Source organism: Bombina bombina, chromosome 7 (genome assembly GCF_027579735.1).
Source record: "Bombina bombina isolate aBomBom1 chromosome 7, aBomBom1.pri, whole genome shotgun sequence".
Taxonomy (NCBI): domain Eukaryota; kingdom Metazoa; phylum Chordata; class Amphibia; order Anura; family Bombinatoridae; genus Bombina; species Bombina bombina.
This window is the reverse complement of record NC_069505.1, coordinates 485,590,857-485,611,506: the sequence shown is the minus strand read 5'-3', so window position 1 is coordinate 485,611,506 and position 20,650 is coordinate 485,590,857. Positions and strand designations below refer to the sequence as shown.

Genomic DNA, 20,650 nt, shown 5'->3' with positions numbered 1-20,650 from the left:
CTGTTGGTTTGCCACCGCTACAGGCCTTAGTTGTTCTATTCCTTCTCCTGGGTCATAAATACAGCAAATTAAAGGGACAGTAAACCTTAAAAATAATGTTATATAATTCTGCACAAGTGCAGCATTATATAACATTATATTAGCCAAATATTATTTAAACGTAATTTCCCCTATTAATTTTTAAAAGAAAGCGCTGTTTCACAGACCCGCTCTCTGCTGAGCGGGTCTGTTATATTTCCTCAGCGCATCGGGCCAGCTGTATAGTCACAGCCTGGCCCGACCGCGCCATAAGACTAAGTGCAGCTCGCTCCTGCAGCTGTCCCTTTAAGTAGTAGAAGGTAGTAGCTGTTGTTGATGATTGCAAAGCCAGTCACAATTCTTATATATTCTGTGATAGCAATAATCTGCCGATTATCGTTATACTATTTCTCTTGAGCACTGGAAGAATGCGACCACTCAGTGCTGCTGCTAGGACACGCCCCCCACCCCTCACATGTTTGTAAATATGTTATTATATCTTTTCATGTGACAACACTGAAGAAATGACACTTTGCTACAATGTAAAGTAGTGAGTGTACAGCCTATATAACAGTGTTAGTTTGTTTCCCCCTTATAATAACTCAACACACAGCCATTAATGTCTAAACCGTTGGCAACACAAGTGAGTACACCCCTAAGTGGAAATGTCCAAATTGGGCCCAATTACCCATTTTCCCTCCCTGGTGTCATGTGACTCGTTAGTGTTACAAGGTCTCAGGTGTAAATGGGAAGCAGGTGTGTTAAATTTGGTGTTATCGCTCTCATACTGGTCACTGGAAGTTCAACATGGCACCTCATGGCAAAGAACTCTCTGAGGATCTGAAAAAAGAATGGTTGCTCTACATAAAGATGGCCTAGGCTATAAAAAGTTTGTCAAGACCCTGAACAGCTGCAGCACTGTGGGCACAACCATACAGTGGTTTCACAGGACAGGTTCCAATCAGAACAGGCCTCACCATGGTCGATCAAAGAAGTTGAGTGCACATGCTCAGCGTCATATCCAGAGGTTGTCTTTGATAAATAGATGTATGAGTGCTGCCAGCATTGCTGCAGAGGTTGAAGGGGTGGGGGGTCAGCCTGTCAGTGCTCAGACCATAAGCCGCACATAGCATCAAATTGGTCTGCATGGCTGTCGTCCCAGAAGGAAGCCTCTTCTAAAGATGATGCACATGAAAGCCCGCAAACAATTTGCTGAAGACAAGCAGACTAAGGACGTGGATTACTGGAACCATGTCCTGTGGTCCGATGAGACCAAGATAAACTTATTTGGTTCAGATGGTGTCAAGCGTGTGGGGCGGCAACCAGGTTAGGAGTACAAAGACAAGTGTGTCTTGCCTACAGTCAAGCAGGGTAGTGGGAGTGTCATGATCTGGGCCTGCATGAGTGCTACCGGCACTGGGCAGCTACAGTTCATTGAGAGAACCATGAATGCCAACATGTACTGTGACATAATGAAGCAGAGCATGATCCCCTCCCTTCCAAGACTGGGCCGCAAGGCAGTATTCCAACATAACGACCCCAAACACACCTCCAAGACAACCACTGCCTTGCTAAAGAAGCTGAGGGTAAAGGTAATGGACTGGCCAAGCATGTCTCCAGACCTTAACCCTATTGAGCATCTGTGGAGCATCCTCAAACGGAAGGTGGGGGGGGTGAAATCACTAGCATCCTCCAGCTCTGTGATGTCATCATGGAGGAGTGGAAGAGGACTCCTGTGGCAACCTGTGAAGCTCTGGTGAACTCTATGCCCAAGAGGGTTAAGGCAGTGCTGGAAAATAATGGTGGCCACACAAAATATTGACACTTTGAGCCCAATTTGGACATTTCTACTTAGTGGTGTACTTACTTTTGTTGCCAACGGTTTAGACATTAATGGCTGTGTGTTGAGTTATTTTGAAGGGACAGCAAATTTACACTGTTATACAGGCTGTACACTCACTACTTTACATTGTAGCAAAGTGCCATTTCTTTAGTGTTGTCACATGAAAAGATATAATAAAATATTTACAAAAATGTAAGGGTGTACTCACTTTTGTGAGATACTGTGTGTGTGTATATATATGTGTGTATTTAACGCTAGGATTGGCTATTGAAATAAATAAAGGTGACTTTCATTCATGAAGTATACTATACTTCATGCAGAAAGCTCCTTTATTTGTTTCAAGCGATTGCCGTTCTGTGCTGGTCAGGCAGCCCACGGCAGAAATTTGTTTTGCTAAAAGGTGATGTTTTCACCACTTAGCAAATAGCATGCAGGAAATCCAGCTCCCAAGGGCGCCAAGCCGGATTTACCGCACGGCTATTGGCTAAGAGGTGAAAACGTCACCTTTAAAGCAAAACCGCAATCTGCCGTGGGCTTCCTTAGCAGCTCAGAACGGTGATTGCTTGAAACAAATATAGGAGCTTTCTGCATGAAGTATCTTATACATGCATTTTTTTTCAATAGTCAATCCTAGCGTTCCAAAAACGCTAGGGTTGACTTTTACTTTAAGAACATATGGTGCTATGTGAAGAACATTGGAATGTGATATATTTTATGTCAGATTTGTGCACTTTGGTTAAATGCGATCAGGTTTGCGCACGAGTAGGGTATTAGTTTTTTTTTCCACCTTTCTCGCCCAATTGAAGTCTGGGGGAATACGTTAACATGTTTTGTTTTTTTTGCGCATGTTGGGTTAGCACTAGTTGCAAAAACTTTTTACTTTCAAATTGTAATACGCATGCAAAAGCTTACTTCTAGCGAATTAAACGTGCAAGCGGTAAATTACAATCCACTCGTAAACTACCCCTTTGTCTCTCAGAAAATATCTCTTCTCCCGACAGATCAACACCTGGGAACAATTGGAAAAAGTGAGACTAGATATCCAGAGACTGGAGACTGAGAAAACTGATATTGCCAATGAAGTGAAGCAACTTGTGGTGAGTAAACAGGAGTGAAAAGTGAACCTTCTTTTTTTATTCATAAAAGTAGGAATATTACTAGGTAAACTGTAGTGTGTTGTGCATTAAAGGGACATTAAACACTTTGAGATGGTAATATACAATTATAAATGATATATATTTATATTAAAAAAAACTCTGCAATATGCTTTCATTATTTATTTTGTCCCCTTTTCCTGTAATTCCATTCTGCAATCTTGAGCTTTTCAGTTTCTGCTAGAAATGGAAGTGCAGAACACTTATATACCACACAGCCATTGGCTGCACACTCTAGTGACCTATTTATAACTGTCCCTGATTGGCCACAGCAGGAAAGGTAACCTAAGTTACAACATGGCAGCTCCTATTGTTTTATAGACACTAAAACTTTAGACTTATTTTTGTCACTATTTAAACAGCTAATGAAACTTTATAAAATACATCTACATGTTATTCTCAGACTAATCTTTTCTTTGAATGCCTCATTCTATCTAGCATCTTATTTAGTGTTGAACCCTTTCATGACAGGGTCATAATGTTTACATCGAAACAACGTTCCAATGTAGACAAATTGAAATCCCGCGATCGTGCACCTGGTCGTGAGATTTAAATTATGGGATTGGGTCAGGGGGGCATCCCTATGATGCTAGGCACGCCCTCCAGACCGGGATCACATCCAGGATTGCTTCAGGACATCCAAAAGGCTATGACGTTGTTTTCCGTCCTAACGGAGCTTAAGCCCAGCGCTGTTTGGACGGAATAGAACGTCATAACAGGTTAATGTCCCTTAAAGTGAAGGTAATGTTTTACCGATCTCTATACACCAATCAATTAGCCATATCTTCATTTACTAAGTTGTTAAATTTTTGTCACAAATTGATTGTATATTTATGTAAAAAATTATTTTTATTTTTCACTATCGTTACCTTCCTGACTCCTCCCCACAGCCATTTCCTTATTTTAGAGACTGAAGTATAGAGCAGTCTCCAACGCTCGTTCACGAGGAATGCAACGAACTGCGCATGCGCATAGCGTAGTCCACTATTAAAATTTCTTATTAGATAGTTTTAATTTTTAATAACAGATTATCTATACATATAAATAAATTATTAAACAGTATACATAAGCAATAATTGATATGCCAATTCTCATACTAATATGTATTATATGCAATTATACCGTTATTGTCTTAAAACAGTAATTGCACTGTTTTATTACGCTGTGTAAATATTTGTAACAGTCAGGATTTCAGCCGTCTTGTTTGTTGCCGTCTGAAAAATGCCTCTTGCATATCTTGAGAAATTCAATAACAATATGAATAGTCATGCGCGAAACGGGAGCGCGCTTGTACTGCAAGTCCAACAATAAAACAGAAACGCATGCGCAGATCATACGGAAGGCAGATGACGTAGATTGACGGCCGCCTAACGGCCAGAATTTCAGTTGAATGAAAAGAAAGCGTGACCAAACAAAAAAAAAAAAAATTACGGGTTGACATCGGTAAAGTAAAATATGTGAGTATTAACAGGAAAAAAAGACTTTATTATTTCAAATTGAAAAAAATGATGACTTAAACTCATATTAATTTGGGTCAACAAGTGATATTAGACTGTGAAATAGTTAACTTTACCTTCACTTTAAACACACCAATAATAATCTACCTCTATGTTTTTTTATTTTGTTTTTTTTTTCTCCCACAGACTTCACACGACAAGCAAAGTCTTCAAACAGTAAGTTGGCGACTGTTCGGTAACGCTCCTCATTTTGCGTAGCTTTTTACTTTCTCAAGTTTAATTCTCACCTTTCAACCTGTTTTGACATTTTCCTCTTGTCCTCATCAGATTTCTCTATACCATTATCTTTGTCCTAAAAAGATCAGGTTCCTGTGGAGAAAGAAATCTAATTTATGCTCTGGTTTCTAATGTTGAGTCATTAGTTTTAAAGGGACACAAAACACCAAAATGTCTCTCTCATGATTCAGATAGAACATACATTTTTAAACAACTTTACAATTTACTTTTAGTATCAATTTTGCTTAATTTTCTTGGGATCCTTTGGTGGAGTAGCAATGCACTACTGGGAGCTAGCTGAACACATAGGTAAGCCAATGACAATCTGCAACTAACTCCCGGCTCCTGAGCCTATCTATGTATGATTTTTAAACAAAGGATACCAAAAGAAGTAAGCAAATTAGTTAATGGAAGTAAATTGGAAAGTTGTTTAAAATAGCAAACTATCTGAATCATGAAGGTGAAATTTTGGGTTTCATGTCCCTTTTAAGATGACCAGACGAGATCTAAAAAACAGCCCCAGGATCAGAGTGTCTCTCTAAGTTAGAATGAATGGAACCTCTTTTTGTCTGGTTGGCATCTCCCCACATTCTCCATCTGTCATTGGTGGGTCTTCTCGCTTCTCCCAAGTTGTCTGGGGCTGTGATTTGTGGATCTGCTCACTTCCCTAAGCTCCTCCCCCCAAATGTGTGTTTGTGGCTTGCCTGCGATTGTTGGGTCTGCCCTTTTTAAACCAAGGTGTATCTTGGTCTGGTCTGTGATTGGGTAAGTCTGCCTGCTTCTCTCTTGGGGTGTTCCTGGGTCCGTTTTGCCAATGTCATTTAATTTTGTGTGTCAGCTCCCCAGGTACACGTCTATCAGGCAGAGGGGGAAAGAGATCCGGCTGCAGCTGACATCTTTATATCAGGAGGAGTCCAGGCTTGATGAATCCTTTTATTGCCAAGCTCTAAAACTGCCCAACAGAACCCATCCTGACACGGTAAGGTTGTGAATATGTAGGTTTATATACTCGGGTCTCAACAAATTTTGTTTAAAATCTAGTAGCCAAAAACCTTTGGTCATCCCTATGTGCAGCTGGTGGCGGCAGTTAAGTTTCTCCAATCATAATAGACTCTTAAATTAGATTTCTAAATCTCACATGCTGATTTCTTCCTGTGCAATATGAAATAGGTGACTGAAAAAATATTAAACGTGCACTGCTAAACAGTCATACAAAAAACCCCCAGCTAACTGGACAAGAAGAGAGCTGTGGGCGGAGTTGCATGTATTTCTTACAGTATTGGGTCTAGACTGTCCCTTTAATTATAAAGTATAACACTTTGCATTATACTTTCATTCTTTTTGGGTGGTTTTAACCACCTTTTCTTGTAATTTTAAATCTGAAAAACTAAGTTTTTTTTTCAGTTTTGAGGTTAGGAAGTGCACACTACATACTTTATAAGCCTAACCCTGCTACATATCTGTCATTTATTGGCCTCAGCAGAGATGGGGAGATAAGATACTCTCATTGTTTTATAGCCACTAAAACGTTACTTCTTGTGAATATGTAAACAACTAATGATACTTTTAAAAACAAATGTTATTCTCAGACTAATATTTTCTTTGAATGTATTATTCTATCTAGCATTTATTTAGTATTTAAAGTGAAGGTCCATTTTGATTAATTAGTGCCGGGTTTTTAATAAACCTATTAAAAACAAGGGCACTTTAATTAATCAAAATTGACATTTCACTGTTTTCTTCAAAAACGTACCTTTTAATCCTGGCAGCCGCTCCAGCACTTCCTCCGCTCGTCGCAAGCCGTCTTTGCGGGTCCAAAATGACGAATCCGGCTTCCTTCAATCACAGCGTTGCATCAGGCCAACGTACTAGGTTTACCTCTGATGCCCTCACCCCTGCCTCTAATAAACACAGTATACTGTTCCACACTTACAGAATATGGGGCACATAGCTTTAAAAACAAAAATGGGAATCTTGTGCACCACAACCCAAAAACGTGATTGTCACAACCTTGGGCCCGATTATCTAAAGTTCTCTGGGCTGGCGAGACTCTATAGCAATGCTGCCACTACTTCTGTTTCCCAGATGGAATTATATAAAGCCACTTCTTACCCTGAAAACAGGGCGTATGTATACTGCATTTTTACATATGCAAAACAGAATAAGAAGCAGTCTGCCAGGAACGAACAGCAGCATCAATAGCTTGTTCTATGGCCCGGCTGCCACCTGGTAGGTAGCTTCTTTCTGCCCAATTGTGCTTTAACAGAGGAAAACTTTCCTGTAGTATAATCAGTCTGATCCCGCCGACATGGTCAGTCCAGCCCCGAAATACCAGTAGTGATGTCGCGAACCTAAAATTTTGCGTTCACGAACAGTGAACACAAACTTCCGCAAAAGTTTGCGAACGGGCGAACCGCCATTGATTTCAATAGGCAGGCGAATATTAAAACCCACAGGGACTCTTTCTGGCCACAAAAGTGATGGAAAAGTTGTTTCAAGGGGACTAACACCTGGACTGTGGCATGCAGGAGGGGGATCCATGGCAAAACTCCCATGAAAAAATTACATAGTTGATGCAGAGTCTGTTTTTTAATCCATAAAGGGCATAAACTCCCCGTTTAATGCATGCAAACCACCGCAAACAGTCCATTTGCACAACCACAAACTCCCCATAGATCAGTAGATGCAATAGATACATTTGATGATAGATACGATAGATAGATTTGATAGATAAATAGAAAGATTTGATAGATAGAGAATTACAAGACGGGCGGTCTGGGACCCATGGTAAGGTTCCCAGAGGCAGTTGCGGCACCCGAGGCTCTGATTAGAACAGAGCACTCTGTGTATCTGCCCTCGGCCGAAATCGGAACATTCTTTAGCTTTCTGCCTGTCGGCCAAATGTCCGTCTGCCAAATGTCCTTCTGCATTTTGTCAGAGCACCGCGTGCAATCTACTGTGCCACCAGATAGGAGTGGTGTGTTAAGTAGTACTAATTCTTATCAGTTTAATCCCTGTTACGTCCCCTATCAGAGGACGTGTATTATGGCATGGATTTTAGGAACCGGGAGATGGAAAAAGATGCTTGGACACCCAGTACAGGTCGTTCTCAGCCTTTTTATACGAGGGTCCCGACCCTCAACAGGCACGACAGCATGAAGACCCCATATGCCATGACTTCCTTTTGCACATTCGAGTAAAGGTATGGCATTGTTTTTAGGAACCCAGAGATAATTTTTAGGAACCGGTAGATGGAAAAAGATGCTTGTTCGGTCCTCCTACTTCAAATTTGGGGCACTGCGCGTGCAATCTACTGTGCCACAAGATTTGAGTTGGTGTGTTAAGTAGTACTATTCTTAGCAGTTTAATCCCTGTTTTGTGCCTTTTTTTTGGTTTGGGTTTTGAAGCCACAGTGCAACACCAGAGGCCAGAAAATTAGGCATGTACACATGCCTGAAAAATTAGGTATTGTTGCAGCTGCTGCTGTAGCAGCGGCCAGAAAAATTGATGTTTGTTTGACAGTTAGAAAGTGCCCTAAAAACATTGTGCTTGAACCCTAGTTGTTGGCGGATAAGTCACACAAGTCATCCGGCATTCGAAGATAAAAATACAGCAGCGTGTGGACCATTTTTAGCACAAGGCAGCTCATCTCATCAGGCCTTTTTTACTCGAATGTATCGCCCAACGTCAGTCCCTTCGGGATCCATCCCTCATTAATTTTAATAAAGGTGAGATAATCAAGACTTTTTTGACCTAGGCGACTTCTCTTCTCAGTGACAATACCTCCTGCTGCACTGAAGGTCCTTTCTGACAGGACACTTGAAGCGGGGCAGGCCAGAAGTTCGATTGCAAATTGGGATAGCTCAGGGCCACAGGTCAAGCCTGCACACCCAGTAGTCAAGGGGTTCATCGCTCCTCAGAGTGTCGAGATCTGCAGTTAATGCAAGGGTAGTCTGCTACCTGTCGGTTGAGTCGTTCTCTGAGGCTGGATCCAAAGGGCTGTGGCGATGCATAGGCGATAAAAAGGTCTGCATGTCCTCTATCAACAACACGTCTGGAAAGCGTCCTGTCCTTGCTGGCGTGGTCGTGGGAGGAGTATTACTTTCATCTCTTCCCCTGTTAGATTCCCGTTGTGCTGTGACATCACCCTTATACGCTATGTAAAGCATACTTTTTAATTTATTTTTGAACTGCTCCATCCTTTCCGACTTGCTGGAATTCGGTAACATTTATGTCACTTTATGCTTTATACCGGGGGTCTAGTAGCGTGGACACCCAGTACAGTTCATTCTCCTTCAGCTTTTTTATACGAGTGTCCCTCAACAGGCACGACAGCATGAAAGACCCCATTTGCACAAGGTTGGATGCCGAGCTACTCATGTCCCGTTCCTCGTCCCTCACTGATCTCACTGAAGGTATCTTCTTCCCCCAGCCACGTACAATACCACGGGTACCAGATAGGTGACAACAACGAGCACCCTGGGATGCTTGTTGTGCTTGGTGTTCCTCCTCCTCAAAGCCACATGACTCCTCTTCCTCACAATCCTCTTCCCGCGTTGCCGCTGGTCCAGCAAGCGATGCTGATAAGGCTGTTTCTGGTGGTGATGGAGACCACAACTCTTCCTCTTCACGCTTATCTACGGCCTGATCCAGCACTCTTCGCAGGGCACGCTCCAGGAAGAAAACAAATGGTATGATGTCGCTGATGGTGCCTTCGGTGCGACTGACTAGGTTTGTCACCTCAAAAGGACGCATGAGCCTATAGGCATTGTGCATGAGCGTCCAGTAACGTGGCAAAAAAATCCCCAGCTCCCCAGAGGCTGTCCTAGCCACCCCGGTCATACAAATACTCGTTAACAGCTTTTTCTTGTTGGAGCAGGCGGGTCGAACATTAGGAGTGTTGAATTCCAACGTGTCGGGCTGTCGCAAGTCAAGCGCCTCACTGGCAGGTTGTTTTGCCGCTGGATATCTGACAAGTGCGCCATTGCCGTGTAGGAACGCCTGAAATGGCCACACACCTTCCGGGCCTTCCACTGCGGTGTCCCAATAGCTACACCAGCTTGTATGGTAAAAGCTGGCGGGCTAACAGTTCAGACAAGCCAGCAGTCAGACGCCGGGCAACATTGGCTTCTTACGCTCAAACATGTCCTTGACAGACACCTGACTGTGGGCAGGATGAGCAGGAACTGCTCCGGAAGAGAGACGGATTGGCGGATGGTTGAGAGGGGGCAAGGAGCACAGCAGTGGTTGACGTGGCTGAAGATGCTGGACCAGGAGGAGGATGGCGGCTTTGAGTTTGTGTGCTGCTTGTCCTCATGTGTTCATCCCATAGGCGTTTGTGATGTGAGATCATGTGCATTTGCAAAGCAGTTGTACCTAGGTGTGTGTTGGACTTCCTACGACTCATTTTCTTTTGGCACAGGTTGCAAATGGCATTGGCTTTTATCAGAGGCAGACACATATAAAAAAAATGCCACACTGCTGAGCTCTGCGATGACGGCATTTTGGTGGTGGCAACAGCATGTGTTGATTGGCGTGCTGTCTGGCTGACCCCGGGTGCCGATGCATGCTGTCTGACTGTGCCACTAGCTCCTTGCGACGACCTCCCCCCTGCTTCCAACTCGTCTCCTGCTCCTCTCTGTCTCCCCATCTGAACTTTCCACCTGTTCTTCTTCTCTTCTACCGGGCGCCCACGTGACATCCACGGACGCATCGTCATCATCAACCCCTTCACTTGTATCTGACAACTCAACAACGGAAGTAACGGCGGGTACAACATCGTCGTCCATGTCTGTAATGCTGCCTGACTGAGACATATCACTGTTATCTACATCCTCTGTCAATGATGGTTGCGCATCACTCATTTCTTCACACTGAGGTGTACATAACTCCTCTGACAGATCAAGTGAGGCGGCTGTGGTGCTAGTGTGGTGGTGGCGGCAGGCGGGCGAGTGGTAAGTTGAGAGATGCCCGAAGCTAAGCTAGAGGAGGAGGATGGTGCGTCAAGGTTACGAGCGGAAGCTGTAGAAGATTGGGTGTCCTGTGTTATAAAGTCAACTATTTCATCAGAACTTTTCGTGTTCATGGTACGTGGCCTAACACTGGGCATTATTCTATGGCCAAAGGGAATCACAGCACCACGACGGCCCCTGCGGGTTGGCCTGCCTCTGCCTGTCATTTTTTTTTTCAATTAGTGCTACTATGCGTGCAAGCTACTGTGAGTGGGCACAGTATATGCTGTGAGCCTGACACAAAAAAAGCAGACTGATGTTTCACAGTCAAAATATTTTTTTTATTTTTAAAATGTACACTTACACTACTATTAAACAAGATAATATGAGTGGTGGCACTGGGCAAGTGGGCACAGTATATGCTGTGAGCCTGACACAAAAAAAAGCAGACTGATGTTTCACAGTCAAAATATTTTTTTTATTTTTAAATGTACACTTACACTACTATTAAACAAGATAATATGAGTGGTGGCACTGGGCAAGTGGGCACAGTATATGCTGTGAGCCTGACACAAAAAAGCAGACTGATGTTTCAGAGTCAAAATAGTTTTTTTTATTTTGAAATGTACACTTACACTACTATATAACAAGATAATGAGTGGTGGCACTGGACCAGTGGGCACAGTATACGCTGTGAGACTGACACAAAAAGCAGACTGATGTTTCACAGTCAAAATAGTTTTTTTATTTTTAAATGTACACTTACACTACTATTAAACAAGATAATATGAGTGGTGGCACTGGGCAAGTAGGCACAGTATATGCTGTGAGCCTGACACACAGGCTGGCAGTGGCAGGCTGGCCTGGCAACTGAAATTAAATTACACTAGCAGACTGATGTAAAAGTTTTTTTTTTTTTTTAATTTACACTAATGTTTACACCAGATATGAGTGGTGGCACTGAGCAAGTAGGCACAGTATATGCTGTGAGCCTGACACACAGGCTGGCAGTGGCATGCAGGCAACTGCTATTAGATTACACTAGCAGACTGATGTAAAAGTTTTGTTTTAAAATGTACACTACTGTTACACCAGATATGAGTGGTGTGGCACTGGGCAAGTGGGTCTGGCACACACGCTGGCAGGCAGGCAGGCAACTGCAATTAGATTACACTAGCAGACTGATGTTTCACAGTCAAAATATTATTTTTATTTTTAAATGTACACTTACACTACTATAAAACAAGATAATGTGAGTGATGGCACTGGACCAGTGGGCACAGTATACGCTGTGAGCTGACACAAAAAAAGCAGACTTATGTTTCAGAGTCAAAATATTTTTTTTATTTTTAAAATGTACACTTACACTACTAATAAACAAGATAATGAGTGGTGGCACTGGGCAAGTGGGCACAGTATATGCTGTGAGCCTGACACAAAAAAGCAGACTGATGTTTCAGAGTCAAAATAGTTTTTTTATTTTGAAATGTACACTTACACTACTATATAACAAGATATATGAGTGGTGCACTGGACCAGTGGGGCAACTGAAATTAAATTACACTAGCAGACTGATGTAAAAGATTTTTTTTTTTTAATTTACACTACTGTTACACCAGAATATGAGTGGTGGCACTGAGCAAGTAGGCACAGTATATGCTGTGAGCTGACACTCAGGCTGGGCAGTGGCATGCAGGCAACTGCTATTAGATTACACTAGCAGACTGATGTAAAAGTTTTTTTTTTTAATGTACACTACTGTTACACCAGATATGAGTGGGTGTGGCACTGGGCAAGTGGGTCTGGCACACACGCTGGCAGGCAACGGCAATTTGATTACACTAGCAGATGATGTTTCACAGTCAAAAAAGTTTTTTTTTTTTAAATTTACACTACTGTTACACCAGATATGACTGGGTGGGTGGCCTGAGCAAGTAGGCACAGTATATGCTGTGAGGCCTGACACCTCAGGCTGGCAGGCAATGCTATTAGATTACACTAGCAGACTGATGTAAAGTTTTTTTTTTTTTTTTTAAATTTACACTACTGTTACACCAGCCAGATATGAGTGGTGGCACTGAACAAGGTAGGCACAGTATATCCTGTGAGCCTTGACACACAGGCTGGAAGTGGCAGGCTGGCAACTGCTATTAGATTACAAAGAAAAAAACAAACAAAAAACGACTTATGTAGCCCTAAATAGGGCTTTTTTTTTTTGGGTGCTGTCCTTACAGCAGAGATCAGATGAGTCCTTCAGGACTGTAGTGGACACTGAATACACTAGCCTAGCTACCGATTTCCCTATTAAATTAGCAGCAGCTACACTGTCCCTCCTCTCACTAACAATGCAGGATCAGAATGAATCTAAAATGGCTACTGCCCAGGAGCCTGGGAGGGAGTGTCTGCTGCTGATGTGTCTGCAGACTGTGAGATACAGGGTCAAAGTTTACTCAATGATGACGAATAGGGGGCAGAATCGAAACATCGCATATGTTCGCCCGCTGCTGCGAACGCATAACGAGCTATGTTTGCCGGGAATGTTCTCCGGCGAACTGTTTGCGACATCACTAAATACCAGGCAATTCAATATTTCATGCCACCATTTCACGCCAAATGCCATCAAATAAAAAAATTGGGTTTTCTCACAGAAATTATTTACATACGGCTTGTGCAAATCATGAGACAAATTATTGTAAAAGTTTATCTGCAATCCTCTTTGTTTATAAATAGCAGATATATATGGCTTGCCATTACTTTTTGGTAATTAGAAGGCCGCTCAATGCCGCTGCGCACCACACTTCTATTATTCCTGCCAGTGAAGGGGTTAATTAGGTATCTTAAAAGGTTAATTTTAGCATTAGTGTAGGATTAGCCTCCCGTCTGACACTTCCCTGATTCCTAACAAACAGCTCTCTTCCCACCCACACTGGTCACTCCCCCATCTTAGGTACTGGCAGACGATGAAATCCGGCGCCAGCCGACACCAAGCCCAGATATCACGCATGGCTATTGGCCTAAGACGTGGAAACGTCACCTCTCAGACAAATAACGTTCTGTCGTGGGCTGCCTTAGCAGCTCAGTGCGGCAAACGCTGCAAACAATAAAGGAGCTTTCAGCATAAAGTATTTTATACTTCATGACTGAAAGTCCCCTTTATTTGTTCCAATGGTAAATTTATCATCACTTTAGGGACAGTCAACACCAGAATTTCTTTAGTGTAATTGGCAAGAGTCCATGAGCTAGTGACGTATGGGATATACATTCCTACCAGGAGGGGCAAAGTTTCCCAAACCTCACAATGCCTATAAATACACCCCTCACCACACCCACAATTCAGTTTTTACAAACTCTTGCCTCCTATGGAGGTGTGGTGAGGTAAGTTTGTGCTAGATTTTCTAAGTTGATATGCGCTTCTCAGCATGCTGAAGCCCCGGTTCATCTCAGAGTGCAGTGAATGACAGGGGATGTGAAAGGGAGTATTACCTATTGAATGCAATGGTCATCCCTATCGGGATCTATTTATCGGATCTCTGTTATCGGTCCGTAGAGATTCATCTCCTACCTCCCTTTTCAGATCGACGATATACTCTTATATACCATTACCTCTAATGATCTCGTTTCAGTACTATATGTAGATGAGTGTCTTTTGGTAAGTTGGTTTTCTTTTATTTAAGACACTCTCAGCTATGGTTTTGGCACTTTATATGTAAAGTTCTAAATATATGTTTTGTACTTATATTTGCCATGATTCAGGTTAATCAGTATATTTCCTTTTCGCAGACTGTCAGTTTCATTTTGGGAAATGCATATAAAAAAAAAAAAAATTTACCTGAAATTTTCAAATTGACTCTTTTTTTAAATGAGGGCAGGTGAGGCTCGCGGGAGCGCAAAATGCTATAAATTTATTGCGTCATTCTTGGCGCAAGACTTTTTTGGCGCGAGAATTACGTTTGTTGATGTAATTTACGTCATTTCCGGTGTCTTAGTTGGGCGCTGAGATTTTTTCACGTAGTTGCGTCATCTATGACGCTCGTGTTTGTTGCAGACTTTCTTGGCGCCAAAAAATATTTTGTCAGTTGTAGGGCCCCCGTCATACTTGGCGCAGATTTCTGACATTATTTAAGTCTTTATTTCATCTTGCTTCTGGTTTCCAGAGGCTTATTTTGTTTGCATTTTTTCCCCTTCCTGAAACTGTCATATAAGGAAATTGATATTTTGCTTTATATGTTGTTTTTTTTCTCCTACATTTGCAAGATATCTTAAAACTGTTCCTGTTTCAGAAAACACTGTTGGATTCCTGCTGACTGATATCAGTCCTACCAAAGCTAAGTTAATTTATTTTAATGTTATGAATTTTTATCTTTAGCTATGGTTTGTAATAAGTTATCATGGTAAACCTTTTTCATGCAGAAAAATGTCCATCAGTATTAATGCATTGTCATATTGCTATTCTTTTAACATCTAAATGTACAAGATATACCTGGTAATTTATAAGAATTTTTTTCTGATTCTATTCTGAAGGCTTTGTCTGCCATCCCGCCTTTTAAATAAAATGTAAAGGTCTTTTTTTTTTTTTTTTTTTTTTTTTTTAAACTTCTCATTTAGTTGATGAATTTTCAATGACCGACAACATAATTAATTATCCTTCTCTGATGATGATTATCTCATTCAGAATATCCTTCATCAGATATTGACACTAACAAAATCTACTTTTTTATTTTTAAATAGAGTACATTTGTTTCTTTGTTGAAAAAGTGTTGATTATTTTGGATATTGAGGAGACTAGTCCTCTTGATTTTAAGGCTAGCTAACATTTAAAATTCTGCTTATTAATCTCTTGTGGTTACTTCAGAGGTTTTTTTCCAGTTCCTAATTCTGGGGAATGGAATAGGCCTGGGTACTTCTTTTATTCCATTTTTAAGGTTTTTAAATTGTATCCTTTGCCAGCAGTTAGTTTGAAGTTTTGGGAAAAGATCCCCAAAGTTAATGGGGCTATCTCTTACTCCTTGTTTAAACGTACTAATATTCCTATGGAAAATAGTATTTATTTTAAAGATCCTTTAGATGGGAAACTTGTATCTTTTCTAAGGGAAATTAATTTATTTCAGGTCCTTTTCTTAGGCCTGCAATTTTCTTGGCTGATGTTGCAGCTGTTTCATCTTTTTTGGTTGGAAACTTAGAGCAACAAGTATTGGTTTCTAATTTGTTTAGCATTGTTAACTTGATTCAACATGCTAATTTAATTTGTCATGCCATTTTTTGATATTATTAAAATTGAGGTTAAATCTATGTATTTAGCTATTTTAGCTAGAAGAACTTTGTGACTTAAATCTTGGAATGCTGATTTGATTTCTAAAATCCAGATTTCTATTTTTCTTTCCTTCCAAGGTAATAAATTATTTGCTTCACAGTTAGATTCAATACTTTTCAACTGTTAATATGGGGAAGGGAGTTTTTTTTTGCCTTCAAGATTAAGTCTAAGCCTTATATTAGTTTTTGTTCATAATGAGGAACAGAAAACCGAATTCTTCCCCAAGTAACATGTTTCTTATTGGAAGCTTTCTTCAAAATGGAATGAATATAACCATTTAAGAGATCAAAGCCAGCCACCAAATTTGCATGAAGGTGCGGCCCTTATTCCAGCTAAGCTGGTAGGGTCAGGTTAAGTTCTTTCTAAAAGTTGTTTGGGTACAATTCCGGGTCAAACTTCTTAGATTGGGGTACAGAATAGGATTCAGAGTAAGACCGCCTGTGAGAAGTCTTTTTCTCTCTCACATATTCTAGCATATTCCAGTAAAGGTTCAGACTTTCCTGAAGTAGTGTTTCAGACTGTAGTTATCATGGGGTATTCATACCAGCTTCCTTTTCAGGAACGGGGTCTGGGGTTTTGTTCAGAACTATTCATTGTCCAAAGAAAGAAAAACTTTTGAATTGTCATGTAAGAGTACCATCTTTCAGAATGGTGATTATAAGGTCTATTCTTGCCTTTTGTTCAGCAAGGGCATTATTGCCTACAATAGACTTACAGGATTCATATCTTCATATTCTGTTTTCATTCAGATTATTTTCATTTTCTGAGATTCTCTTTTTTAGACAAGCATTACCAATTTGTTGCTTTTCCTTCCTGGCCTAGCGACAGCGCTAAGAATCTTTTCTAGGTTCTCAGTGTTTCCTTGTTTGGACGATAATGTGGTAACTTGCTCAGTCTTTTTTTTTTTTTTTTGCATAATCTCATACGATTCAACTTCTGTTGTTTCTTCAAATACATGGTTGGAGGATTCATTTTATCAAAAGCTCCTTGATTCCTCAGACAAGGGTCACCTTTTTTAGGTTTCCAGATAGATTGTGTCAATGTCTTTGTCTCTAACAGACAAGAGACAATTTATATTGGGTTCAGCTTGTCTGAACCTTCAGTCTCTATTATTTCCTTCAGTAGCTATATGCATGGAAGTTTTAGGTCTCATGACTGCAACATTGGATTTGATTCCCTTTGCTTTTTTTCATATGAAACCTTTCCAGTTTTTAATGCTGAATTAATGGTGCAGGGATTATTCTAGGATTTCACATTTAATATCCTTGAATCCCAATATTCAACTATCTCTGACTTGGTGGTTAGATCACCATCGTATAGTTCTACGGGTCTCTTTGGTTCATCCAACATGGACCATGATCACAAAAGATGCAAGTCTTTTAGGTTGGGAAGCTGTCTGGGGATCTGTGACAGCACAAGGGGTTTGGAAATCTCAAGAGGCGAGATTACCATTCAATATTTTGGAACTCCGTGCGATTTTCAGAGTTCTTCAGTTTTGGCTTCTATTTGAAGAGACGTTTATTGGTTTTCAGACAGACAATGTCACAACTGTGGCATAATCATCAGGGTGGGACTCTCAGTCCTCAGGCTATGAAAGAAGTATCTTGGATACTTGTTTGGGCAAAATCAAGCTCCTGTCTAATTTCTGCGGTCCATATCCCAGGTATAGACAATTGGGAAGCGTATTATCTGTCATCAAGCTCTACATCCGGGAGAATGGTCTCTTCACCCAGATGTGTTTTTTTCAAATTGTTCAGATGTGGGGGCTTCCAGAAATAGATCTGATGGCATCTCATCTAAACAAGAAACTTCCCAGGTACCTATCCAGGTCCAGGGATCCTCAGGCTGAAGCAGTGTATGCATTGACACTTCCTTGGAGTTATCAACCTGCCTTTATTTTTCCGCCTCTAGTTCTTCTTTTAAGGGTGGTTTTCAAAATCATCATGGAGCAATTGTTTGTGCTGCTGGTGGCTCCAGCATGGCCGCTCAGGTTTTGGTATCTGGATCTTGTTCGGATGTCCAGTTGCCAACCTTGGCCACTTCCATTAAGGCCAGACCTTATATCTCAAGGTTTGTTTTTTCCATCAGGATCTCAAATGATTAAATTTGATGGTATGGAAATTGAACGCTTAGTCATAAAGTTTCTCTGACTCAGTGATTATTACTATGTTGCAGGCTCGTAAATCTGTATCTAGAAAGATTTTTTATCGAGTTTGGAAGACTTACATTTCATGGTGCTCTTCTCATAAATTCTCTTGGCATTCTTTTAGAATTCCTAGAATTTTACAGTTTCTTCAGGATGGTTTAGATAAGGGTTTGTCTGCAAGTTCTTTGGAAGGTCAAATATCTGCTCGTTCTGTTCTACAGAAAAATTGCTAAACTTCCTGATATTCATGGTTTTGTACATGCTTTGGTTCGTATCAAGCCTGTCATTAAATCAATTTCTCCTCCTTGGGAGTCTTATTTTGGTTTTGAAGGCTTTACAGGCTCCTCGGTTTGAGCCTATGCATTCTCTGGTCATCTCTTCTGCTAGAAGAGTTTCTGATTTATCTGCTCTTTCTTGTGAGTCTCCTTTTCTGCTTTTTCATCAGGATAAGGTGGTTTTTGCGGACTTTGTTTAAATTTTTTCCTAAAGTTGTGAACTCCAACAACGTTAGTAGAGAAATTGTTGTCCCTTCTTTATGTCCTAATCCTAAGAATTTTCTGGAGAGATCCTTACATTCTTTGGATGTGGCAAGAGCTTCGAAATATTATGTTGAAGCTACTAAAGATTTCAGAAAGACTTCTAGTCTATTTGTTATCTTTTCTGGTTCTAGGAAAGGTCAGAAGGCTTCTGCCATTTCTTTGGCGTCTTGGTTAAAGCTTTTGATTCATCATGCTTATTTAGAGTCGGGTAAATCCCCCCCCGCCTCAGAGATTTACGGCTCATTCTACTAGGTCAGTTTCCACTTCCTGGGTTTTTTAGAATGAAGCTTCTGTTGATCAGATTTGCAAAGCAGCAACTTGGTCTTCTTTGCTTATTTTTCCAACATTGGTGTGTCCGGTCCACGGCGTCATCCATTACTTGTGGGAAATATTCTCCCCCACAGGGAAAGGCAAGGAGAGCACACAGCAAGAGCTGTCCATATAGCTCCCCCTCCCAGTCATTCTCCTTGCCGCTCTGAACTTTAGCAAGGCTGGAACAAGGGTAAGCAGGCCAAGAAGCCTGCTGCCGCTAACAAAACAGCATGAAGGAGTAGCCCCCCGATCCGGGACCCGGATCTAGTAGGGGGGCAGACTCTCTCTCTTTGCTCAGGCTTGGGCAAGAGATGTTCAGGATCCCTGGACACTAGAAATAGTTTCTCAGGGTTATCTTCTGGAATTCAAGGAACTACCCCAAGGGGAAGGTTCCACATGTCTCACTTATCCTCAAACCAATAAAGAGACAGCATTCTTACATTGTGTAGAAGACCTGTTAAAGATGGGAGTGATACACCCAGTTCCAACGGCGGAACAAGGAATGGGTTTTTACTCAAATCTGTTTGTAGTTCCAAAAAAGAGGGAACTTTCAGGACCAATTCTGGATTTAAAGATCCTAAACCAAATTTCTCAGAGTACCATCGTTCAAAATGGAAACCATTCGAACGATTCTACCCACAATCCAGGAAGGTAAATTTATTACTACCGTGGATCTAAGGATGCGTATCTACATATTCCTATCCACAAAGAACATCATCAGTTCCTAAGGTTTCCCTTTCTGGACAAACATTACTAGTTTGTGGCCCTCCCATTCGGGTTAGCCACTGCCTCCAAGGATTTTCCCAAAGGTAACTCGGATCCCTTCTAGCGGTCTAAGACCAAGGGGCATTGCAGTAGTACCGTACTTGGACGACATTCTAATACAAGCGTCGTCTCTTTCAAAGGCAAAGGCTCACACAGACATCGTTCTGGCCTTTCTCAGATCTCACGGATGGAAGGTGAACATAGAAAAAAGTTCCCTGTCTCCGTCAACAAGAGTTCCCTTCTTGGGAACAATAATAGATTCCTTAGAAATGAGGATTTTTCCTGACAGAAGTCAGAAAGTCAAAACTTCTAAACGCTTGTCAAGTTCTTCATTCTATTCCTCGTCCTTCCATAGCTCAGTGCATGGAAGTAGTAGGGATTGATGGTTGCAGCAATGGACATAGTTCCTTTTGCGCGAATTCATCTAAGACCATTACAACTGTGCATGCTGAAACAGTGGAATGGGGACTATACAGACTTGTCTCCAGTGATTCAAGTAGATCAGAAGACCAGAGACTCACTCCGTTGGTGGCTAACCCTGGACCACCTGTCCCAGGGAATGAGCTTCCGCAGACCAGAGTGGGTCATCGTCACGACCGACGCCAGTCTAGTGGGCTGGGGCGCGGTCTGAAAATCCCTGAAAGCTCAGGGACTATGGTCTCGGGAAGAGTCTCTTCTCCCGATAAACATTCTGGAACTGAGAGCGATATTCTATGCTCTCAGGGCTTGGCCTCAAATAGCAAAGGCCAGATTCATAAGATTCCATCAGACAACATGACGACTGTTTGCTTATATCAATCATCAGGGGGAACAAGGAGTTCCCTGGCGATGAAAGAAGTGACCAAAATAATAAAATGGGCAGAGGATCACTCCTGCCA

At 41.5% G+C, this 20,650-nt stretch overlaps 1 protein-coding gene across 1 annotated transcript in view; it reads left to right on the top strand.

The window, feature by feature from the left end:
* LOC128636456 (serine--tRNA ligase, mitochondrial-like) overlaps positions 1-20,650 on the top strand; it is a 50,509-nt gene that overhangs the window by 8,962 nt on the left and 20,897 nt on the right. Inside the window, exons 2-4 of the mRNA XM_053689471.1 lie at positions 2,863-2,958; positions 4,659-4,688; positions 5,587-5,727. Of these exons, the coding sequence (XP_053545446.1) occupies positions 2,863-2,958; positions 4,659-4,688; positions 5,587-5,727 (267 nt within the window). The remainder of the gene's footprint in view (positions 1-2,862; positions 2,959-4,658; positions 4,689-5,586; positions 5,728-20,650) is intronic.